The sequence below is a fragment of the Aythya marila genome, assembly GCF_965140915.1.
Source record: "Aythya marila genome assembly, chromosome: 1".
Taxonomy (NCBI): domain Eukaryota; kingdom Metazoa; phylum Chordata; class Aves; order Anseriformes; family Anatidae; genus Aythya; species Aythya marila.
In genome coordinates this window covers 56,015,862-56,037,414 of record NC_139042.1, presented here as the reverse complement: position 1 = coordinate 56,037,414, position 21,553 = coordinate 56,015,862, and the positions used below count along the sequence as shown (strand labels likewise).

At 39.2% G+C, this 21,553-nt stretch overlaps 1 protein-coding gene across 1 annotated transcript in view; it reads right to left on the bottom strand.

Moving 5' to 3' along the window:
- PCCA (propionyl-CoA carboxylase subunit alpha) overlaps positions 1 to 21,553 on the bottom strand; it is a 284,602-nt gene that overhangs the window by 61,648 nt on the left and 201,401 nt on the right. Inside the window, exons 20-21 of the mRNA XM_082774792.1 lie at positions 13,421 to 13,519; positions 159 to 212 (exon numbers count right to left, since the gene is read on the bottom strand). Coding sequence (XP_082630918.1) covers positions 159 to 212; positions 13,421 to 13,519 — 153 coding nt within the window. The remainder of the gene's footprint in view (positions 1 to 158; positions 213 to 13,420; positions 13,520 to 21,553) is intronic.

Sequence of the window (21,553 nt, the reverse complement as noted above, 5' to 3'; positions counted from 1 at the left end):
GAACTTGCCTAAATTCAGCTGTTAAGCTCAGAATATTTGCACAATGCTAACTTTCACAAACACATGCTTGAATGTGCTGCCGGTATCATTTATCTGTTTTCTGTTTACATTATATTCTTCTACCAAGATAACTCTTGACAATAGTTACATGTACTTACCACTGTGCCTAGAAACTGAATGCTTGTACTTCCAGAGGCGTTCCGAGAAAGCCGCTGAAAAAAAAAAAAAAAAAAAAAAAGATTTAAAAACTGATTAGAAGCTTCTCAGAAATGTGAAACAATTCTGTTTTCTTTGTGTCTCATCACTGTAATCAAAACTGAGTACAGAAAACTACACATAAAACAGATAAAGCAGGCATTTCCTTCAAGACTTTCAGTACCAGAAGTCTAATTCATACTTAACTCAGATTTTGGTTTTGTTTCAGTCAACTCAATAAAATTTACGCTGAAGAACAATGAAAACAAGTATGACCAAGTACAATGCAGAACAATCTTGGGCTTGCACAACGATGAATGTTATGAATAAAACAAATATGAATAAAAGAGGCTTTTGCCATCTCTAAGTGTCTGATTCCGTATTCCTGTTGCTCACACATAACATTAATTTCATTTTCTCCTAATGAGAATTTTTTTTAATATCTTTTTAAAATTCAAACCTCCAATGATGCTACTTGAAAAAGGAAAAAAAAAACAACACCACACATCTGGTTTCCTACTCCAGTTCATGAGTTGAGAGAGGTTATTAAACAGTCTTCAAATATTACATTGTCAGTAAGCCACAAGACAATGCAAAAGAAAATCTGTTATTGCTTCAACACGATGTTACCCAGAATCTAAACATGCCAAATGCAGAAAGAATTCTTTCTTCTTGTGAATTCTCTCTTTCTTCAGTGCAAAAAGTTTTTTCTCGTTTTTTCTTACCGCAATTAAATTACTGTATATGAAGACCCCAAATCGGGGCCCTAGTCATGAAATGCAGACATAATACTTACATGACAACATGCATACATACTAATACAGATCGAGAAGGTGAGTATAAAATGCAAACTGAGAGCTGCACTGAGATCTTCAGCATTTCAAAGGCCGTGAATCCTAGCAACAGGGCTGCAAATCTGCTTGAGAGATCCTCTCTAGCCTGGTACCCCAGGCAGAACCAAGCAGACATCACTTAGGTATGTCTAATCCACCCTCAAAATCTTTCAGATGCGGAGATTCCACAGTCTCCCTATGCAGTTCATCAGAGTTCTCAGCATCCTTATTCTTAGGAAGTTTTTTCCTAATATCAGATTAAAAATATCCTGTGCTGCAACTGCAGCACATTATTACTCTTCTTCATCATCACAGACAGGAAACACAGATTATTCCCTTTCCTTTTACAGCTACCTTTCAGGTATGTGAAGAGCCATTAGTCTTGTCTTCTTGAATAAGTGAAAAAACGCTCTACAAAACCAGCTAGATAATCCCCTGAGTAAGTTTAATAGCCATAAATTAAATGCCGGTCCCTTTTTAATAATAGTGCACGTTCCTCAACTACACTTTATGAAGTAATAATTCCTATGGCCTTAACACGGATACTTTTTGACTTAACTGGTCACACACTGACAGTGCAATCTGTACAATCATATGAAAACAAAAGATGATGTGCCAAAGCCTGACATATTTCAACAATAATGATTAATGGAATGGAAAATATGGGAAATAAAATTTCATACAAAACCTGACGTTTACTTTTATAAAGGAAACAGGAATATACACTTTTCCCACAGTCTAGGATAAACACAATCAGGTTTTGGAAACCACAAAGAAGAACAAAGTACCGGCTGCCTACAATGAATGAACCGCATGCCAAAACAAACAAGTCCCAACCACTTGATAAGCTGTCAGAAAATGGCAAGCCGAAAAAAATTAAAGGATTTAATTTCTTTTTTTCCTGGAATGCCCTCCACCCTCGTTAGAGTTCTGTCACTTATTGTGCTACTCTTTTGTCCACTTTCAAGGGTCATTAGAGACCTTTTCATGTCCTAATAAAAATTCCATTTTTTGGCTAATCTCCCCATCACACATAAAAACAGAAATTAAAAAACAATACGAAGCAAAGCAAAAATGAAATGAAAAAAATAGAGCCATTTTGTCATTCTCTTTAAAGGCTTTCAAAGTAAAGCCAGATATCTTGACAGCTTGACTTATTTTTCACAGCTAAGAATCAAAAAGTATTTCCTCACACAAACTGTCTTAATTTACAGATAAACAAGCTAGCAAGCCAATTTAGCAACCTGTGGACTAGATATATAAAATCATATATATATATATAAAATCAAGAAGGCACCTACTGAAACTACGGTCACAAGACAAGACAAAGATATAAACAGCCTTTTTCCTGGTCTGACACCGCTTAAGTGCACTGATACTACAGTACAGTGAATCCTCACTGCTGTTTACTATGTCCAAAAGAGACACACTACATTCAGTCATCAGTAGCATCAAGAGTCAGTGTAAGAACTAAAATCTATCTCTTGAAATAACAGAGGCTATAGGGAAAAAAAATGGGGAAGGAGAGGAAAACAGTCAACAAATACAGAGGAGGAAACAAAATTTTCCTTCTGGGTATCTTTTAAAAAACAAAACATAAGAAAGAAAGGTAGAGAAATTCTCCAAGTCACAAAACATATGTTACACCAAGACCAAAAAGAGAACTGCCAGGCTTTTGAGAAACACATTACAAAAGAAGTCAGCACATTATCATAATTAATGTTTCAAATTACAGTTGTAAATAAATTTCAGCTGTTAGATGTGATTAGATTTTTTGAAGCATATTGAAAGGAGTTATTTCTGTTCCACTGGTGGGCTTGTGTTTCTGGGATTTGTAAATGTAATTGATGTTTTCAAGAAAATGAAAGGACACGGTTAACAATTATTCTTTTATTTTCCACCTCTTTAGAAAAAGGACCAGTCTCCAGTTACTCTTGTTAAGTTAGATATTTACATATTCTATACCTCATAATAGACGGTTTCATATTGCATGTGATAGCAGGAAAGTAATCAAATAGAGGTAACAAAAGAGAATAGCTAATTATATGCATTGCCATTGTTTTCCTAATAAATTGCAAATTATTTACTAAGAGGTTTACAGCAAAAAGCACAGGAAGTCTACCACTTGAACAAAGACAAAACAACACTGTATGTTCACCTGCAAATACAGTAAAATTACATCGTTCGTATCAATTACGTGATCTTAGACATAACTGATACTCTTCTCGTTCATTCAACTGCTAGCGCTTCAGGCTACCTTAATTAGCATAATACAAGTTAAAAGTATAAAGCTTTTTCCTTATGAGAAAGTAACACGCTAAATCTACTCTGAAAAAAAAATCACAATGTCAGAAAATCCGTTTATACTCTCGAAGCTGCCAAATGGGTGTGAGTTTTACATAAATATTATATGTATTTTTACACACAGGTTAGAGTATGTTATACTGTATATGCTATGTATATACGAACAAAACGCTTGTGTCTGCATGTAAAAATAGACAATCATACAAGATGTGTTCGATTTTCTTCCTCTACCTTAAGTGTATGCTATACCACAGCCATTTCACAAACAATCACTTTAATCTGTAAATCCCAGAAAATTACCAGAGGTTAGTGTGATATGACTTTAAATTCTTCTGCTTTGCCATAGAAAATTATTTCCACTTAGCTGAGTATCAATGATCTATTCATTGTAAGATGCAGTAGGGTTACAATCAGCTTTGCATTAAGCCTGCAGTGGATGAGCACTTTCAGATAAAAGTGATAATAACCTTTACATGAAGGAGGATAAAGCAGCTCAGCCAAATATAAAATATATATTATTGAAAGAGGCTCTGAACTGACATGGACATTATTAAACAATGACAAGATCTCGGAGAGTTTTTCACAAATCTTCTGGTACCTTGGGCTCTCCAAGCTGCTTGATGGGAGCAGCTGCACAGAAGAAATGGTATCAAAACAAAGAAACTGAAACAGAGCAAAAGCAATTTTTTGCTTTGCTTACAAATTAAAAAAAAAAACAACGTGCCAAGTCAGAATGAAATAATGTCAAGGCAAAGGAAATAATGTATTAAAGTTTCCCAAACACATTTATCTTCAACTACCATATATACTACCTTTATTTGTTGAAAGTAACGTTGGAGACCATTTGGTACAGAAAACCTACAGATTGTCACTTGGCCAACCTTTTCTGTAATTTTTTTCAAGCGGTGGCATGACTACATTACCAGTGAGACAACATGTACCAGACTACACAAAACAAATAAAAAAACCCCTTCAAACCTAGAAAACCTGCTGATAAGTATCTTAAATAATTCCAGAAGACTATAGATAAAATTTTGAGTGAAACACTGTGTGTTTTCCCAGCATGGTTCTGTTTTTCAAGATGCAGAAGTTCTTGCAGCCCCTATTGTTTCACCTCAACTGCTTACTACCATCAATTCTGAATGTCTTATGTCATGAATTTTAAGTGGAGAATGCTATGCACATTTTCACCACTACTTGTAAATTCTTGAACATTCAGGCTAGCAAATTATAGGCCAGAATCATCCGCAGACAGGTTCAATTAAAAAATAAATAAATAAAAAATACTGCCACAATAGGGAAGTCAGGGGAAAAAAAAAAAAAAGAAAAAAAAAAAAAAGAAAAAAAAGGTATTTTACCTTTTAAAGTTATAGCAGATTCAGCTGCTAGTAACTCATATATGAGATTTTATGTACATGAAGGTGTGTGGACATGTGAAATGCTCCACCATTCAACCATGTCAATCCCACCTTTGGAGTCCCACAGCAGGGACAGAGAGGGGGAGAAAGCTGCAGAAGTAAGCGTGAAAGCATGAAGCCATCATTTTCATGAAAACGTGAAGACTGGTTTGTCTTTCTCTCTCTCTCTCTTTCTCTGCTTTTCCATCTTTCCCTAGAACCTTTGCAGAAGCAGAACACTCCAGTACTCCCTTTTCACAACGTAAAACCCCAGTCCACAGACTATAGCAAGGCAAGTTCCACAAAGTTTAGGAAGGGCAAAACCTCATCCCAGAAATAACATAGCAGCAGCAGTCTTCTTGCATGGCAGACCCATAAGAAGGTCACACATGGACACTGGACCACATGTCTACAGGCAGTGACCAAACTTTCTTGTCCATTGAAGACTGCATCGCAGCCTTGAAAGCCTTTCCAGTGAAGGGATCACTCCACTTTCATCACAATTTAGTGTTCTCCACTGGTGGTGCCATCATTGCCTCACCTTACTGCATTAAGCTACAGATGGAAACATGGCTAGATGCTGCGTGCTGCTTTACCCCTAGCCATTACCAGTTTCAGATCACTCTGTAAAGTAAATGAAGCTTCAGTTAGCTGCTCTTCCTCAGGGCGTGTCCACATTTTCCAGCTTCTTACCAGGACAGCAGTCACCCTGTAGGGGAATGCAGTGATCAAGTCCTGCTGTGTATGAAGCATTTTGACATGTGAAAGATCTCAAAGATTGGCTTAAACAGTACTATGACTAAGTATTCTCTCTCTTTAAAAAGAATCCTTCCAGTACGTTAAGACATTGGCCTCCCCCAGCACCTGCTGCAAGCTACCTGAATCCTTTTCCAAGGACTAAACAGAATCCACTCCCAAAAAGTACAAATACAAATGTCAAACACTGTTTGAATGGCTTAGAAGGCATCAATCCACACAGAGGAACTGCACCTGCACTTTTATAAGCGTCTGAGGCTATATTATGATTATATATTACTATATTACAAACTTTAAAAGAAGAACTACCCTCTTAACGCCTGAAATTTAATTGCAGTAGGTCGCTTAGGAACTTCTCTGCTCTCATAAACAGAAAAATGGAAACACAGATCCTTTCCAAAACTTCTTTAGATGATACCCAATGTTAATGTCACTTGTTACACCTTTTTACCATGCTTTTGACATTGAAAAGTTTAATATTAATGCCACTGAAGTACTGCTATCACATATACCTAGAGCACCTTTCAACAATTTCCATGTGCTTAACCCTCCAACAAAGGTGTTGTTATAAAGTAGTGGATGATAGGCTTAAAAAAAAAAAAGCCACCATCAAAATCCACACACAGGAAAGACTGTTTGTTTGGTGTTGCTAAAGAATGAATCTAAAAGACATTTGCCCCAGGTCAACATTTCCTCCAGCTATGTAGGTTCAAGTACTGTGACGAGTTTGGGTCTCCCAGTGAACTTTGAGATTTCTTCTGTTATTAGACTAAATCATAAAACGAGTGAAACTTTTAGCGGCGTTATCCTCCTTTTGACATGCTGTGATATGTTCTGCTGCTCTCACAGGCAGACACTGTGCAGGTAATCGCTGCCCTGTGATCCTAGACCTTATAATGTTTGTCATAACTCGGAGACCCTTTGCAGGATCTATAGTCCTTTCTTGCTCTTCCATGTCCCTCTTCCCCTTTGTTCTCTGAATGTATTACCATGTTCAAGAGAACAACTCATTGCCTTTCAACGTTTAGGTATAAAATTATGATGTCTGTCAACAGCTGAATACAATGCTTTGGTCTTTGGACACACAAACAACACTTACAGCTATTCATCCTGAATGTTGCCTGTCATTAAAATGTAAAGCTCCTTTGGAAAAAAAGGTATGCCATAAGACACTGCGACAACTAACGCTATTTGATTAACCCCTTGAGTAGCACAGGATATTACTAATCTCATTAGATTAAAGAAAGGGAGAAGTATGTTGTTCGTAGATACAGCTTCATTGCAGGAGAACTCCCTCTGACAAGCGGACAATTAATTCCAGAGGGATTGATCACGCATAGAAGTTGATCGCTCATTTCCTTCCTGAATGAAAAGAAAATCATATTCATGAAAGAACTGGATAGGATGGTGCTATGTGCTTTTTGCTCCAGCTTCTCAATTAAAAACAAACAAACAAACAAACAACAGAAGGCAGGAATAATCTGTAATCTTATTATCTTTTATTTCCTTGAATTTTCCTCCTCCCTTTACACATTCTCTATTCAAATCATGGACAAGCACTAAGTCAGCCCCAAGTTAAATTGACTTCACACAAATTGTAGACCACTCATGAGAGCTGGGTATTTGCTATTCAAAGTGGGTATTAATACAAGTACTCTGGTATGACAGTAATGGGTATCTGATCTTTTAAAATGCTTCATGACTCACAAACTGGCCACATTGCTGTCATGTATGCTATATATATGTATGTTCAGGGCTCATTTTAAAATGTAGTAACTTTAACAGTTTGGGAAACACTAGTGTTAATCAAGCCACAGTAGCGATATTTGCTTTAATATGCATTATTGGCAATTACAGCAAGAAGCACCAAACCAGCAAGCTTTTATAAATCTTCTCTCTCCCTACAGCTCCTGGAAGTAAAGGGTGAAATGGTACAACTACCAACTTCCTTGCACGAAATCTTTCACAAACCCAGCAAGATGAATTAACTAATAATTATCTAAAGCAGATCACTCAGGTCTTTCCAAGTACACCTTGGAGATGTGCACTGAATGATCACACATGCTGATGAAGTTTCAGAATTCCTTCTAACTATTCCTTCTCTTTGCTTCTGTGTCTGCTCCTTTGGGAAGGACCCACTTCCACCACTGCCCACGAGGTTCCTGTCCTCTCTTCAGCTGCTGACATCCAGACGTGATATTTTGTTTTTTTAATAGATGATTCGATAGCTCTATGTTTACATCAGCTCTATGTTTAGGTTTGGTCAAAATAGCCAAAGGAAACATTCATAATTAGTAATGAGAATGAACAACACATCAAGCAAACACCATCAAGTTACGGTAGAAGCCTAAGTTTTGCCCATGCTTTTAATACAGAGCACAGTTCTGGCCCCCACAGCTCAGAAATGATACAAGAGAAATGGAAAATATTCAAAGAGTAACATCGTTGTAAAGACAAGCTTCTCTACAAGGAGCAACCCTACAGCACTGAAGAGAGGCAATTGCGGGAGGATACGAGCAGCATGGACAGTGTGTAGGGATCAGCGGTTTATGGTCTCTCCTAATACAGGGTCTAGGAGGAATTCAAATGAAGCTAAAGCACACTGTCATAGCAATTATTAGGTAATGATAAGGCTGTAATAAAAAACTTGCCAAAATGTATCACTCTCCTAGTGCAACTGCAGGGAAAGACATAAAAACAATAATGGAGCCTTGATAGACAGATACTAATACCTCTAGAGAAAAATAAAAGCCTGAAACACAGTGAGATATTCTACGCTGTATGCCACAGGCTTTTGTATTTGTCTTTTACCTGGGATATTTGAGAGCTTGTTTGTACTTATCTCAAATGCCAACAGAGTGTCAAGAGAGGCAATAATTCAGTTTCTGTGCATCAAATCCACTGACTCTTTTTGGAGTTTCAGGGCTGACCTGTTTTCTCAGATGTGGGAGGCTGGACGAGCAAACATGAAAAAGATGGGCAGCCTGTGTTTCTGTACTGGTAAACGAAAGTGGGACATGCACGAATGGCTGGTCCCCAAGCCAAATGGCAACAGCTGTCCCAGTCCCACTACTTAGGTCTATATTACATGGCATGATTTTATACCAGATTTGTCTAGGTCAGCCATTATTGGATGAGCTGAAGCAAAGCCAGGCAATGATCTAACAAATGCTCAATACATGCCATCAGGAATCCAGTGCTGGGGCTCACACTTGGGCTTTTCTTTACCCATGGCAGGGGGGTTGGAGTTAGATGATCTTTAAGGTCCCTTCCAACCCAAACCATTCCATGATCCTACCTGACAGTACAGCTTAGAAAGCCTGTGGCTTTGCAAAGGCTCCAAGTCGCTGCCTCTGTTTGCAAATCATCCTGTGTTTCTCTTCTAGAGACAACCTAGCAAAATAATTCCCAGTTCATGGCTAAAAGGCAATGGCAGTGTGTGCAGTAATTGCACAGGGCTAAAGAATGGACTGTCAAAGTCTTCACATACACTGTTCACTAAAGCTTTCCAAAATCACTTTCAGTGTTTAAGAAAATGAGTCTGCTGAAGTAATGATACTTCAGACCAGAAACATATATATCATTATCGCAGATTATATCTGAGATCTCTAAACAGTACAAAAAATTATAAAGATATATTTTTTAAAAAATTACACGTGTTTGAAAAGTCTCCACTGAGTTGAAGGAAATGAATACTTGGGCACAGGCTTTGTTCTCCTGTCAGACATTTCCCAGAATGTCAGACATTTCCCAGGAACAAAGGCTTCATAACCTACAGCATTTTCATTTTTTCTATTATAAACCAAAATAATAATCAAAAGAAACATTGTGTCAGAGAAGCACTTAAATTTGTCAAATCCTAGGATGTAGAATATTCTCCTCCTGCTGCAATTGTTGATGCAATAAATAAATTAAATGAAAAAATAATAAGCAGTGCCAACACTGAATGCGACATAATACTGTAAGTAGAGAAAACTCCACTGATAAAGCTTCATCTATATCATTCATGAAAACACTTGATGCCTGAGACTGATGATTTCAGCTTTAGAGGATCATGTTCTTGCTTAGTAACTCCATTACTCTTGTAATTACACCTTGCTGTGACTGATAAAGACCTTTTTAGAGCAGGGTTTCAGATGCCCAACAGAGTCACAGAACAGCTGGAAGGGACCTCTGGAAATCAGGTAATCACCTCCTCTTTTCAAAGTAAGGCTAATATCACAGTAATATCGAGCTGCTCAGGGCCTTGTCCAGTTGAGTTCCATTTCCTGAATTTCAGTTCAGCAGAGACCAGACTTTGAAAAAACAGAAAATACAAAGAGAAGACATCACCACTGACATCATAAAGCTGCTTTGTTGAAGCTGCCAAGAGCCACCAAGAGTTTTCCACATCCCAGGCCTGGGCTCCCTTTAAAGGGTGGAAGGCTTCATTAGGACATGCTGGCAGAGCAGTGAAGCCAGTGTGAGATGATGATATCAGTGGAGTAGCAGGGTGCGTATGGTACAATGAAGAGGGACAAGTGTTAACGTGAGATGGTGACAAAGAATTTATTTTGGCAGAGAATCCTCTTGCTAGAGGGAACTGTCTGCAGGTAGATGGTATATAAGGATGGGCTGAGTGTTTGATGATGGGGTCAATGAAAATAGAGTAGTAAACTGAATTCTCTCCAAAGGTACTATAAAACAGCACCAAGGAGCGGTAAAATTTAGATGCGTGGCGCTGTCATAGAGAAGGCTCTGAATTTGAAGGGTAGTGATGGTTTTTGAGAACTTGACCTAACACAAGTAGCACCAAAGTAAACAGGGTTTGAGGACCTCCTACTGCATTCTTTCCTGGGCAACCTCATCCTTCTGAGCAGGGTCACAGCAGTAGGTGCCGACTTGCAACCTGATTGTAGTGTGCTGTCAAATAGAGGACTTGCAGCAACATTAAAGTCCATCTCCTGACTTCTTGGATTTATTTCATCTGGAGGTCCCCTTAGAGTCTGGTTCACGTGAGGGAATAAAAGTTGTTCAGCTCTAAGGAAAAAGCAGCTTATTCACTTTTCTCCTTCTACCCTCCCCACTCCCCCCCACCCAGGGAGAGAGCGCAGGTCATAGATGATGTCTCCTACAGGCACAGGGCTCACTGAAACCCATCTTACTTTTACAAGGGAGCGGAGGTAGAGGGATAAAATAATCCTCACTGTCCCAATATATGCCTGTCTTCTTACCTCCATGCCATTGTTCCTTTCCAGGATATCATTTTGAACCACCATTCTCCCTTTCTGTTTCTACCTGAATTCTTACAGTTCTTTTCAACAGCTCAATGTCTTCTTTTCCACTTTCTCTTCACAGAAATAATTAGGTTCCTCATTTGTTTATTTTTATTTTAATATGATATTTTTTATTTGTATTTTATATGATATTCAAATTATGTTTTATATAAAAAATATTTTTTATATATGTATTTTAAATTACATATTAACCAATGCCTTTAAATCTGAATCCTCATGTACTCCTATGGTAACCACATGCCTCTAGATACTTCCCTCATTTTCAGCAAAAGTAGATTCCAGATTCTCAATATTTCAATGTAATGGTCCAGAGCCACTAACATCTTTGGAAAAATGAATGGGAATCTTACACTTCATAATGCGTTTAATTCAGTCTCCCCAAATGAATGGTAGGTTCTTGTCAAAAGTGGAGAGAATTATGAGAAACTGGGATCAGCTGAGGAATTACTAAAAGCAAAAACAACAAAAAACAGTGACGGAATCTGCATACTTCAAGAAATACTATGGGGTCTGTCCCCCACATTCTTTCTTGAATAGTATATCTGAGAAATTTCTTGCTCAAATGATGCTGTGTTTTCACTACTTCATCACCTTCTATAGCATCCTACGGTTTCACAGGAATCCAAATCAGTATAAAGGTTTTCAAGACCTTCCTGCAGGAAAATGAAAATGAACCCAGGGTTTTGGTCCCTCTATCATCTGAGGACCTGGCCAGGCACTCCACAGTGCCCATCTGTGTACAACAGATGGGCTTCCTTGCAAAGGAAACAAAAGCACAAGGGAGGGGGCTGCCGCACATCCTAGGTGTGCCCTGATATGCCCTAGACTGGCTGCGACCAGGGAACATACCTCTCCTAAGGCTCTCAGATGTATTGCCAGATTTCCTAATCTAGAAATAGTCTCAGAAAACTTGCATTTTAAGCTCATAGATCTTCTTAAAATTAACTGCAGCAGAGTTAGTGCTCTGCTTTGCTCTAATACACATTGAGCCTTTATCGGAGAGGCAAAATACAGGAGCATTCTTAATTACTTATTTTTAAATGTGTGACAGATATGCAACAATTTGAATGTCTAGACTATAATTTACATAAATACATTTTAAACCAAAACATTTTAAAATTATTTATTTCCTGCTTCTATGCTTAAGTGCTTTGCTGGATTGGGGCCAGACTGCAGGATCGAGCCGAAGGTGCATAAATCAATCCTTCAAAGAAATATAATGTTCATAAAGACTGTATTTGGTTGAGCAAATTTAGAAGAATGAAACCAACTATGAAGAGAAATTAGATTGGCTGAAAATTAATAAAGCACAGCTGGAATTATTCGATTCATCCATATTTGTTGCTTAAATGGCTCTAGGGCTAAGTCTTGCTGAAAGAAGATACTTCAAGACTCAGGGGTCAATTGCTTTTGGAGACAAATTGACCTACAGGAATACACTTGTCTAATTTGGTTCTTGCAGTGGGGCAAGTCTAGAGAAATATATAACCAAAAAACCAATTTAGATTCCAGTGAACAGATATCAGAGGTCAAGCTTAAGGTTCCCATAATTTTACATACATATACTAAAAGATTAATAACTTTTCAAGCTAGTGAGTTTCTTCACTAAAAGCAAAGGCTTACAGATAACATCTGAGAAACAAACAACATATGTGCTTATTTCACATTCTCTTGGATAAATACCACACAGCCAGTTCACTGCTTATTGTTGTGGCCAGTCCTGCAGAAATTCATATAATTTGGCCGTACTCAGGGTGTGCAAGTAATATTATTGCTGGCTCAGCTCCTAGAAGAAAGCATGTTCACATCTCACAATCATTATCTCAAAACAAATTCTATGTGCCAGTTCAAGTATTAGACTTCTAGTTAACTGGTCTCAACTATTATTATACTCAGGGATACAACCTGACATAGTTATTATGTAGCTTGAAATGGGGCCTTCTGAATATGGGTATCCATTCTAAATATGGTTTTCTCCTGAAGAGATTTTGTATGTTCAAACATTGGTATCATTCAAAATCAGGAATGTACTTTATAAAACAGCAGCAAAGTGGACCCGTATTAAAATACAAAAATATACTGTAGAATACAAAGTTATTTTAGATATAAACAAGCCCTGAGACTGGCAGTGGCCTTCCAAGAAATCTACAAAATAACCTGGAAGTTTTCTTAAATCATGGAACTAATAATATTTCATAAAAGCATATCAAAAAAGCATATTGCATGGGAGATATATTGTTCTGTGACTTTCAATCTGCGAAGGCCCATGAGTGGAAAAAAACACATGATCCAAACAGGAGGAAGAGAATAATTTTATTGCCAGACTCCACCTTTTTGTGAACAGTAATCCATTCTTTATTTCTTGAGTGATAAAGAAACCATATCTTCTCACAACCAATAAGTAAAGAGATTCTAAGAACTGGGGTAAATTTCTAAAATAAGCATCTTAAATGAAAGATGTCAAACTCTAGGCGAGTAATTGTACAACAAGCTCATCCACTGAAGGTCTGAACACATGAAGTTCAAAGACTATGTTATTCACACAGTATAACGTAATTTTTATGCTATGGAAAGCTTAGATCCCACGTAGCAGTACTATTTCTGCATTTAAAGGCTTCTGGTTGGCTCAGCTCTACAAATAAAGCATTGGTGAATTTACCTGTATAGTCCTCTGCGTGCCATCAATGGTGACAGACAACAAGGGTGAAGCCAGGTTCCACTCGCTGGTCACGTTTAGTTTCATCCCATCAACTTCCACCTGTTGTGACACCAAACAAGGCTGTTACTATGAAGACAGACAGAAAACTGATCTCAAGTTCATTACTGCATACAAAGCAGCGACCATTTTAAAACAGATGGCTCCCAAACAACCTGTCATGTTTACTGCTTCTGCCATAAAAGACAGGGTCCAACAACAGAGTCTTCTAGCTATCTCTGGGGAGAGGTGAAGGACCTGTGAACAGCTGCCTCTGACTAGCAAGGTTTCAAGTGATTTCCAGCAAGTAACAAACAGCCATCCAACTTTTAAACCTATCTGGACATGCTACATTTACTGCAATTAGACAAGTAATGCATATAAATTCCAGTGACACCTTGCAACCCACACAACAGGGCTTGCATATAATATCCTCTCCAAGGACCAAGGAAGAACTTTTCCTAGGCTTCTAATGAAGGGTTTTGCATTGTTATCTTAATTAATATGAGGCAGTAATTAATTCTTTGGTATTTTACCTCAAAGTTCAGAAAAACTTTGCAAATTCTGTCATGTTTTCTCTTGATACGCATCTGATCAGAGGAACACAATTCCTGGCTTCAATGCCAATATGGTTATCCAGATAGAAATTTCAAAAAAAAAAAAAAAAAAAAGGCACCAAAATCAACCCAATTTTTACAGAAGACTATTTTGTGGGAAAATTCATGAGTTCTGAAGGAAGCACAGGCACACTTGTGTATCAGAGAGAAGGTGTAATGACACTGTCATTCTTCCACTGTATAATATACACATCACTCATTCAATATTACAAAAGTCTCAGAGGAAAAGCTGGATTGTGAAAAAATGCCACACACAGAATAACATAATTACCAGTTAATATTTGTGGCGTGTTTTGAATACTTATCCTGCAAACAAAGGTTGATAAATAAGATTTCATTTGGAAGTTACACTATAAACACAAGAAAAAAATACGGTTGGCTCATTTCCCTCCTCTACCAAAATCTCCAAAATATTTTCAATCAGTAAATTGCAGGCAATATTGATAATGACACAAATATTGCATACGTTCTCAGCACAAGGAAATCACTGCATCTGGAATAAAAGCTGAGCCCATATTTTGTGAAGTAAAACTCAGAAAACCTGCTCCTTTAGATCTCATACTAATCATTATTTCATCTTATAATGAGAACGGGCAACTGTAATCTCAGTGTGACTTAAAAGAAATCCATAGCAGACAAGTGCAGAGGAGCAATGTGTAATTTGATAATTTTTTTCAGTTAAGGAAAAAACCTCTGGCTTAAAAACCCTCTAATTTTATAGACTTTAGTTTAGAACACAAAATCTGTCTTTTAGTGATGCAATCTACTCAATTTCCAGAGGCTTTAGTTAAAAATAAAGTTACATGTATAGAACATGAAGAAAAACAAGTCATTTATAATGGTTCAGCAACAGGCCTGATTAGCTGGCATGCTTCAGCAGAGCATACACTGCTCCAGTGATGCAAAACAGCCATAAACCTGGCTTGAGTTAAACCAGAGCTGCAGCTGGTTTGCATTGCCAGAGCATGGAAAAGCAGCTGGAATATACCAGTGCATCCAGCCCACTGGGTCCAGCAAACCCGAATCAGCAAATACTGCCTTTATTGAGAACAATAGAAACATCTGAAAAAGGCTGGAGAAAAGCAAATCTGGTGCTCTGCCTCAATTCTCTTTGACTAGCAATTGTAATTATTTTAAAAAGCTCCTTTTTACAGTGATAGCAACTGATACAGACTGGTATATAACCTGGGCCTGAAAATATCATTTGCCATTTTTCTCCAGGGGAGGAAGAGGGATGCTAGAAAAGCACACTAGACTCTTGGCCACCAAAAAACTTCAGTTGCACACCAGTCTTTTTGCACTGCAAAATTTACACATGGCCTCATAGAAAAGCTACAGCTGATGCCTACAATCCTACTGAAGGGTGTTCCAGTGGCGAGCTATAACTCAGCATCTGCACCAAACTCAAATTAATCATTAGCTCTTTTGCTGCTGTACAGAAGAATAGAAGAAAAGTAAACCAAGTGTGTCACAGCGGTAAATGACTTGCTTAAAATCCCTCACAAGGGTCTGTACAAGTCCAGCCACCATTGATTACAGATTAAATTAGTATCAAAAAATCACTGGTGGAAACCACCCTGAAAGAAAAGATATTACCAGTTAAAGCCCACCGCAGGCCTAAACAAACTGTGGCTTTCTAGGAAAACTACGGTTGCTTATGTGGAATAGAAAAACCCGCAGACAGCATATTGCCTCTGCTGTATTTTTCCATTCAAGAAAGAGAAAAGGGACATAAAAAGTGTTATATGAATTAATGCACGTCCCAGTAAACTGCAGCAGTATTCTCACAGAACTGAGCTACATGCTCTTAAACAGATGCTTTCACCTTTTGGGGCTCACCATGGTACATGCAACTGGGGAAGATGATGTGAAGTCAAGAGGATCACAGGAAAGTTGGCTCCAATGGGTAGGGTGACAGAGCCAGGAGTTCACACCATCAGAGAAAATGAAAAAAGACTGAGGATAAGAGATTGGCCACTTAGCGTGTGTTATTTTCAAAACAGAAGGGGAGGGGAAAGAATAATAATAAAAAAAGAGGGTTGGAATCAAACAAATACTTAATAGAGCAAATACACCTTCCTTCTGCATCTCGGCAGCCAACAGCTAAGCAAACATCGTTCATGAAGGCAGGGGAATAGGTAAGACACTCAAAGAACTTGTCAGACATTTGCATTTGCCTTCCTTTCTCCTCTAGCAACAGATATGACAACGGAAACTAACAAATAGCATGATACTACCTGCAGCTCTTTGTTTTAGTCCTTGAGCAGTTGTTGGGGGACAGGATGACACAACTAATGAAGAGTTACATTGACTGTTTCGTTTTTATTTTCTTTCTGTGCTCACGACACAGCCAGCAAGGAATCATCACTCAATGGATATTAAGACTCGTTCTCTACAGAGGAAATATCCTCCACAGAAATCAAACCACTTATGCAGTGGGCTGCGCGCTGCTTTACATCCCAACTATATGACTGGGATTTACCCTCAATTACTCAGTTCCAGGTGTGTGTATATCTGCATATGCATTTCATCTCTGTGTGGGGGAATTATTCTATGGTAATTGTGGTTGTCTGAGCCATTCCTAATACTGCATCAATGTGGCATGGTGGTGGTCATAGACTTCATTTTTTTAATACGATTTTTTGTCCCTCTGTAAGGGCATAGAAGATAAAAGTAGCCACAGTCCTCCCCTACAATTATTTCCAATTCAAAAGCTATTGTAAATGAGGCCTCAGAAAGAAGAATGACAAGTCCAAGACACGATGCTAGAAAAAGGTCAACAGCTTACTCTACTGTCACAACTCGCAGACTCTCACTGGCATGCACCTGAACTACACAAGCAGCAGCCCCTTCACCTCTTGTGGACTGAGTTCTTGATGTTCAGCATGATAGGTACCAGCTAACCAATAGTGCAAAGAGCTGCAAAGCATAATCTGCATTTAGTTTCCTTTAGAGAACATCATTTGGCATTCTATATGCATGTCAGGCAATTAAAGGAGGCAGCACAAGCCTGAGTGTTATAGCCCTGTTAATTTACTAATGCAGAGTCTCGGATACATCTGGCACATGTCACTTCTTTTCTCCTGGAAATGAAGGTGGTTTTCCAGGAGACTGGAGGGCAGCTCGAGCAGTTGTTTCCTGCCTGATGCTTCAAAGCATTATGCCTGCACATCTTCATGCCTAACTTAAATCTGCCGACCTGATTGCATGGTCCTAACTTTGCCTCCCAGCATCACGTTTAACTCAACTTCACTTCATAGAATCACAGAACTGTAGGCGTTGGAAGGGACCTCAAGAGATCATTGGGTCCAACCCCCCTGCTGCCAAAGCAGGTTCCCTAGAGCAGGTTGCCCAGGTAGATGTCCAGACAGGCCTTGAATGCTTGATGTTTCTTGGCCTAGAGAATCCTGTCTGGTTATGCCTGCTGAGTGTATTGGGTTTACGTGGCAAGGTTTTTGTAGTGGAGGGGCAGAGCACAGCAGCTGCCCCATGTCAGATCAGAGACACCTCCAGGCAGCTCCAAAAGGGACCCACTGCTGTCCAGAGCTGAGACAGTGAGCAACACTTGTTGAGCCTCTGGGAGAGCAGATTTAAGGAAGGGGAAGAACTGCTGCACAACAGCAACTGGGAGAGCAAAGAGTGAGAATCAGCCCTGCAGATCCCAAGGTCAGTGCTGCAGGAGGTGCTCCAGGCAGGCAGCAGCAGTTCCCCTGCGGGCTGTGGAGAGGCCCCTGGTGGAGCAGGCTGTCCCCCTGCAGCCCATGGGTCCCACATGGAGCAGATCTCCACGCTGCAGCTCCCCCATGGGTGGAGGAGCCCCCAGTGGAGCAGGTGGATGTAGCCTGGAGGAAGCTGCAGCCCATGGAAAACTCATTTGTCCTTCTATATGTGCTTTTTCTCCCATTCTTTGGACTGTATTTACTAATGACCTGGTCTGATTGCCCATAAAGCATTTGAATTTTTTCAGGTTCTTTCAGCATCGTCCTGGGATATGCTAACAGAAGCAGAGGCCTGTTAATAGAAGGAAGTGATTGTCTTGCTCTGCTCAAAATTCTTCAGATCACATCTAAATACCGCATCCATAAAAAAGACATTGACTGCTAAATCACACAAGGTTCCCATTAGTCCATTCCTTTGGCCTGTCTAGGTCCCACTGGGTGGCAGCACTGACTCTCTTGAGCACTTCCCCCAGTTTTGTGTCATCTCTAACCTCTGTGACCATGCACTCACATTGCCTTCTCCAGGTTCTTGATAAAACTGTTGTACAGGACTGATCCCAAGACAGATGCTGGCAGTGTTCTACTTTTTACTGATTTCTGAGAGTAGTGTATAACCTATTAACTACCACCTACGGTGCCTGACCACTCAACTGGCTTTTCACCCACCTGGTTGTGTGAGATGGTGTCAAAAGACTTGCAATAGTCAAGGTAAATGACATTTGCTGCTCTCCCCTAGTCCACAAATCCAGTCAATTTATCATAAGAGGCAGTCAGGTTGATTAGCTCTTGGTAAATTCCTGCTTGCTATTCCCTATCACGTTCTTATTTATGTGCCCAGAAACGTGCTCCAAGAGAACTCACTTTATGATCTTCCCAGAGACTGAAGTGAGGCTGACCAAGATGTACTTCCCTGGGTTTTGCTTTTGGCCTTTTCTGCAGACTGGTGCAACATTTGCTATCACATCAGTCAGCTCTCTCAGGACCCTTGGATGCAGTCCGTCTGGTCATGGGTCGAACCCTCTCAATCCCTGACTTGATTCGCATCTGCCACTGGCTGTTCTCCTCCTCCCTGAAACCCTTCAATAATCATAGAGGCCAAGGACACCTTGCTGATGAAGAACAAAGCCAAGAAGTCAACAAGTATCTCAGGCTTACCTCTGCTGTTACTAAATCTTTTGCCACACTCAGCAAAGGGCTCGCATTTCCCCTATTCAGCTTTTCATTAGTAATGAAGAGGCAGAAGCTCTTCTGGTTGCTCCTGACATTTTTTCTAGCGTCAAGGTAAACTGACTTTCCTAACACCATCCCTACATGCCCGGTCAATTTTTATAAATGCCTCCTTTGCATCCTGTCTCTGGTTCCACCTCTCAAATGCCTTCTCTTTGCTGTGATTTCCATTCTTAGCCACCAATATGGTCTCCTGATAACATCTGCTTATTTTCCTGACTACTCTTGCACCAGGAGGATGCTGTCCTTAAAGACCTGACAGCTTTTCTGAGCTGTTTTGCTTTATAGATCTGCCTCCCACAGAACCCTACCTGCCTGCCAAATAAAGACTAAACTAAGCCTGAAGTCCTGTGTCTGCACTTTACTAATTCAGGATCCTGGAGGATTGCCACTATTTATGTCACGGTTCCCACAGCCAAGACTGCCATTGGTTATCATACCTCCATCCAGTTCTTTCTTGACAGTAAATTTCAGATCCGGCTGTATTTTAGCACAAGTCCAACCAGTACCCATATCAACCTGTTATCTCACACACCCCTGAGAAACCTTCCGCCTTGAATCCTACCATGTTGCCCCTCCAAAAGATGTTAGGGAAGATAAAGTCCCCTATGAGAACCAGGGTCTGTAATACAGAGATTTCCTCCAATTATTTAAAGAAGTTTTATTCTACTTCCTCACCCAGATCAGGTAGACCATAACACACTCCCATCATGCTATTAAAAAAAAAAAAAAAAAAAAAGCAATTAATCAAGTCAATAGCCTTCAACTGCCCAAGTGATTTCTTAGTCTGGATACTTGGCTTTCAGCTTCTCTGTAGGCACCAAATGATTTGCCCTCCAAAAGCCCATGGCAAATTTATGAACATGGATTGCCTTCTCCACACTTTGGTGAAGGATCTTTCTGTCCCCAAACAAGCACAGTCATATCCCTGCTTCTAAAGCTCTACTTACCTGAACTCAACACTGCCTTAAAAAACACCATAATTTTACATGCACAGGTCACACAGTCTTTCAGTGAAGTCCACACTGGCAGCATTTTCATGACTGGCCTCATTTCACTGAAAAATAACCAGTGATGAAAATGCTATAAAAAGGAATGCTTCTTCCTTTTGTTTCCATAGATAACTATTTTTTACACTTCCTTCTGAGAATGCCACATGAAGAAACTTGGTAGATGGATGCTTCCCTTAGCCCAGTAAGTTGTCTTAAATTTTTGAGTATCACAAGTAGCAGCAGTTAAAAACCCAAAAGATTATCTGCCCAAAAAGTGCATGAAAGAGCAAATAGGACAGAGAGACCCCATGGCAAACAGTGCAGTGTATCGACAAACTGAAAAATGTTATAGAGAGTTGCTATGAGTCTGGAAATAATGGCTTTCAAATAAAATCTGAATTCACTGATGTTTGTATACCAGGGGTATCTTTGATTCAAATTAACTAGCTATTTTAGCTTGAATTTCAGTTTGTAGTTGTTGACAAAATACATTCACATCAGATTAACAGGGACTGACCTTTTTTTCTCCTTTTCTTCAAGTGACTATAAGGTTAGCTTTTTGGACTTTTGAAGTGGTTGTCCAGATGCTTTCAAAAGGAAGTTAAAATATGTGAGTTTCAACCTCATTAAAAAGGCCTTCTTTTTTTTAAACAAACTTTTCTTTTGTTCATATCGGCACTTACTTTTAAAAAAGACCCCAAGAGAGAGTTCCAGTCTATAGATCACTTTTCCTGAAGAAAGCTCTGTTAACTATTTATAGATCATGTGCTTTTGTACCAAACTAGATCAAGCAATTTATTCAGTGCATGACTGCAGGAGAGAAATTCATTTGCTCTAAGTGTCATCAAGGCAGCCTTTTACCTGCTATGAACAAGACCAGAAAGCTGAATTGCTGGGCTTTTATTTCAAATGCACATTTTGACATTGTGTGGGGTGCCATCATTTCTTTCAGATTTTCAAAGTATTAGCACGTTCATAGAATGGGCAGTCCATAATCCCGGGAATAGGAAATAGTCCATAACCACTAGAATAAAGCAAACGCATGTGCACGCATTCAAATTATCTCTCTTTGCTTTAAAGTAGCACATATAGATGCAAATTGCCAGTAGCTGCTTTAGTATGTCTCACTTCATAAGTGAGCGTGCCAGCCCAGAGACTGAGGAGGAGCACACAACAGGTATCAGTTCCTCAGCTTAACAACAACAGAAGCAAAACAAAACAAAATGAGAGAGAGGTGATGGCCTTCATCACCTCTAATCAGCAAGAGTTTTCTCCTACCATTCACTAGGGAAGTTATCCTCCGTAAAACCGAGCAGAGAGGCTGTACAAAGTAAAAACATTCTACTGTGGGCAAATGGTTTGCTTCACTGCCTCTGTTTTCTTTGTGGAGTCATTACTAAGATGATGGTTCCTATTTGTAACCACCCCAAGCCTGCTAAAGCTAAGAAAAAAAATACAAAGTGGAAAAGCAGTTAAAAATACAGCAAGAAAAGAAATGATCTGAGGAGAAATGTTAGGAAATCATTGAAGTTTGATGGCAAC